This window comes from Malus sylvestris, chromosome 15 (assembly GCF_916048215.2).
Source record: "Malus sylvestris chromosome 15, drMalSylv7.2, whole genome shotgun sequence".
NCBI lineage: Eukaryota > Viridiplantae > Streptophyta > Magnoliopsida > Rosales > Rosaceae > Malus > Malus sylvestris.
In genome coordinates, this window is record NC_062274.1 from 51,988,413 (window position 1) to 51,992,907 (window position 4,495).

A 4,495-nucleotide genomic window follows, 5' to 3' on the forward strand; every position below is an offset into this window, starting at 1 on the left:
GTTCTTTGTGTTGCCCATGAAGTAACGCGCTACCAAGACCTTGAAAACCATGAATGCAACACCCAAGCCAATCTTTGCCATTAGCGGGGTTAGTTTACTTAACCGCTCTTGTAATGGCTTCTGCCGATCACTCGTGTCACGGCTGATCAAGCTCATCATTTGGCCCCATGTCGAATTCATGCCAACTGAAGCCAAAAGCATTTGTCCATATCCATCAACCACCTCGGCTCCGGAATACAAGGACGGGTTCTGGCCTCCATTAACTTCCACATGCTCGCTCTCCCCCATCATGCTTGATTCGTCCATGCGCAAGTATTATCCAACTCATTTGCATTTGAAGGAGAAATGCAATTATTATCGAAACTTTAAATGACACTTACTATTGCTCTAACGAGTATTATTTAATTATTTTATTTTTACTCTCTTTTGTTTTGTTGTAACACTTTTATAAATTGAGCTTGAGCTTACTTGACATGAAATCGTGTATTGAATTTTCTTACTTTTTAAAAAATAGACAACAATGACCGGATTGTCATTATCTTTTCAGTCACAAATGACAATTAGCCACCATTAAAAGTGACTATAGGCTTTAGTTACTATGAACTTTCTTTTTGTAGTACAACGATATATTTTTATATTAAAAAGATGATGAGTTCGACTAAGCCACAAATGGGTAACCTAATTTAATATTGAATTCGTAGTTACTATGAACTATTAACTGTAAAATAAGCAAAGACTATTTTTATGTTTTGAGAAAAGCTCAAAAAGAATTAGCAACATTACATTATTGGGACTAAAGTTTTAATTACATTATCAACTAAAAACAGATGTTGAGCATACTCGCATCCTACAAATATATTGTACGGCAAAGTTTAAATTACATTATATTAGTATAATAAAAGAATGTAAGAAATAGTTATACAAAAATTCATATCAAACTGTGATTTACACATTGTAACCGTCGCTACGTCTTCAATCCTCCAAAATCAAAGGTACTTCAAAAAGAGTTCTTCTTCGACTTCTTCATCTTGAGATAGCTGAAAATAGGAGTCTCAGGAACAGGAATCGACTTGACAATCCAACCAATTGGCCAAGAGACTGCTGCAATACCAACACAAGCACCCCATTGCCCCCAATTCAACCTTTCTGTATCTGCAAACTTCTTCAAAAACTCCACCATCACCACCTGCAGCAAAATTGTGACACCAATAATTCCCAAAAACAACTTGTTGGTGTGGATTCCTCTGAACACATTCTTCTTCTCGAGCTTCCTTGCATTGAACTCATTGAACACCTGGCACAGCACAAATGTGTTGAAGATCAGTGTGTCCTTCACCTTGTCCTCCACACCAAATATCGATTTTCCTTTGAACTGCAATGTCAGGAGGATTGCAATCTGGTAGAGTGCTTGAGGCAGGAGGTTCCTCCACATTATATTGGTGATCAGAGGCTCCGTCCTCCCGACTGGTTTTTTCTTCATGAGCTCTTTTGTTGGCTTCTCTGTGGCGAGAGCCAGAGCACCTAGTGTGTCCATGATCAAATTCACCCACAGTAACTGAACAGCTGTTAACGGGACTTCACCAGCGGAAATTGCTGCTACAAAGTTGATCACCAGCGCTGCGACATTGACGGTGAGTTGGAATTGGATGAACTTCTGGATGTTTTCGTAAACACATCTTCCCCACCTTAAAACTGTGGCCACCGACGAAAAGTTGTCGTCCATGATCACGATATCCGAGCTCTCTTTCGCGACTTCTGTGCCTTGAATCCCCATGGAAAGTCCGATGTCAGCTTCTTTCAATGCGGGCGCATCGTTCGTGCCATCCCCTGTCACCGCCACCACATGGCCTAGCTGTTTCAAACACTGCACCATGAGAAGCTTGTCAAAGGGGGAAGACCTTGCCATCACACAGATTTTGTCCACCTTCTCCATTCTTTCTTCCGGTGTGTAGTTGCGAAATTGCACACCTTCTATCACTGCGCCGCTGAAGAACATGTCCTGATCGGGCTTGAGTATCCCGCATTCTGTGGCTATTGCTTTTGCAGTGAACACATTGTCTCCCGTGATCATTTTAACATTCACCCCTGCACGTTGACAGTCTTCAACAGCTTTCTTCACCCCCGGGCGGCATGGATCTTTTAATCCAACAAGGCCTAATAGTGTCAATCCATCTTCTTTCAGCAAATTTTTATGTTCTTGATCATCCACTTGCTCTTGTACCTCAATTTCTGTGTGTGCAAAAGCAATGCATCTGAGGCTGCTTGCCGCCATACCTTGGATAATCTGCTCAAATTTCAACTTCGCATTCTCATCCATATCTTTAACAACTCCAGATGCATTGTAGTAACTTGTGCACATTGCTAATACCATCTCTGCAGCTCCTTTCCAATGTGCTTGCACAGAATCGTCCACCTTCCGCTTCATCAAAACCCCGCTTCGTTTCTTCTGCGAATTGAAGGCCTCGACATAGAGAATGCTGCAACTCTTAACCATTTTCCGCATATCCATCTTCGCCCCATGCACTGCCCACGAAAGAATCGCCTTCTCAGTAGGACTCCCCGAGATTTCAATTTCCGAACCCGAATTAGGCCGGAACACACTCCCGGTTGTGTTCAGAGCAACCCCTTCATGAATCAAGTTACGAACAAAAGGTGATATGGACGAATACGCCTCTTCTTCCACGGGTTCCTCGCCTAGCCAAAACTTGGTCACCTTCATTTCATTCATGGTGAGAGTGCCTGTTTTATCGGTACAAATGACGGTGGCTGACCCCATCGTCTCACAAGCAGAAAGCTTCCTCACCATCGCCTTATCTGCCATCATTCTCTTCATCGAATACGCAAGTGTTAGAGTCACAGCCAGAGGCAGGCCTTCCGGAATTGCCACAACAACAATTGTAACCGCAGCAGCGACAATCCCTACAACCGCGTTTAATATGTCGTCAACTTTAGTCTTGCTGCCATTATACTCCCGGTTTCCATTCTCGTCCTCTGTATTTCCAGTGAAGTACCTAACCATCAAGACAATCAGGACTAAAAATGCAACTACCAAACCGACTTTACCAATCGATGACGTTAGCTTGTTGAGCCGAGCTTGCAGAGGCGTCTCTTCACCATTGTCGCGGCTGATTTGGCTCATCATTTCGCCCCATGTCGTGTTCATTCCAACAGAGGTGACAAGCATCCGAGCGTAGCCATCAGCCACTTTTGTGCCGGAAAACAAGAAAGGATTCTGGTGTTGACTAATTTCGACATGATCACTCTCCCCTGTCATGCTCGATTCGTCTACTTGTAACGAATGGCCGTCTAGAAACAATCCATCAGCCGGAACTTGGTCTCCGATCTTTAAACAAATGACATCACCAACTACAATTTCGAATATCGAAATCTGTTGGCGCCTGCCGCCTCTCACAGCTTCGATTTGGACATTGTCGCTGACTTTAGACAACTTATCAAACTGTCTGTTCTGTCTAAAATTACTCACAGCAGAAACAGAAATTACCAGAATGATTGCGAGAAATATGCTTCCGCCATCGATCCATCCATCTTTTAGACCGTGCACTTTGATTCCCAAGCCGAGAGAAAGCGTAGCGCAGCCTAAGAGAATGAGAATTGTGAGGTCTTTGAAGGCTTCCCACACAAAGTGGAAGAACCCCTTTGTTGGGGGCTTCTTGTACGTGTTCGAGCCGAATGCTTGGAGTCTTTTCGCAATGTCGCCTTCAGGATCATCGCCGCCATGGACTCCGTGCTCTGCGTCAGTTTTGAGAGCGGTGGCAATTTCTTCAACCCCTCCTAGCTCCTGAAGCTGGTTGAGATTTTTCTGCTTGACAAGGTTAGTGAGGGTAGTTTGATCAATTTGGAATAAGCTATATGATGGCTCAACAGAAATGGCGGTATAAGAAGGAGATGGAGATGTTTTGGTGTTTTTGTATTTTGGTAGTGAAAGGTTGAAGGCTCTAGAGCAGTAGATTGTGGCAAAAGCATAACGCCATTTTCTTTGGTGTTTGCTAAGAGTGCTTTTTGGAACATCAAAAAGCCGCTCGATTTCAATGCAAGCCAACTTTGCATGCAGGGTGGTAGACATGCTTAAATGAAAAATGCTTCCAAGTTTAGAAATCGCAATGAAGGCGGCAGCCGAAGCGAGAGATGATGACTGCTACGGCCAAATTTAAACAACTATCGACCGGAATACTATCACGGATTCCCAATAGAGGTAGAGAAAAAGCTTCGGAGATGAACGAAATATATCTCAAATGGCAAACAAATAAATGGAAGCAATTGTTGTTCCTCATAAGTTTGCGTGAGTATCTACTTATAGCCAGTTAGTTTACTTAGAGAGGACGGGAAGTTCAGTGGAGACTACGTGTTACCGACGGCATAAAGTAAAGTTTCCCGCGTTAAGTATTATTTCTTTTCCAGAAGCAGCAGAGGGCATGAGGGCACAAGTTCGTACGTTCATGTAGTATAAAAAAGAAGACGAGCCGCCATGGTAATG

The 4,495-nt window shown here is 43.3% G+C and overlaps 1 protein-coding gene across 2 annotated transcripts in view; it reads right to left on the minus strand.

Annotated features, from left to right (window-relative positions):
• LOC126604475 (putative calcium-transporting ATPase 13, plasma membrane-type) overlaps positions 1–4,261 on the minus strand; it is a 72,604-nt gene extending 68,343 nt beyond the window's left edge. For both annotated transcript variants that reach the window (XM_050271745.1, XM_050271744.1), the window contains exon 1: positions 841–4,261. In XM_050271745.1, coding sequence (XP_050127702.1) covers positions 998–4,084 — 3,087 coding nt within the window. In that variant the 5' untranslated portion in view covers positions 4,085–4,261 and the 3' untranslated portion in view covers positions 841–997. The remainder of the gene's footprint in view (positions 1–840) is intronic.
• Positions 4,262–4,495: the final 234 nt, after the last annotated feature.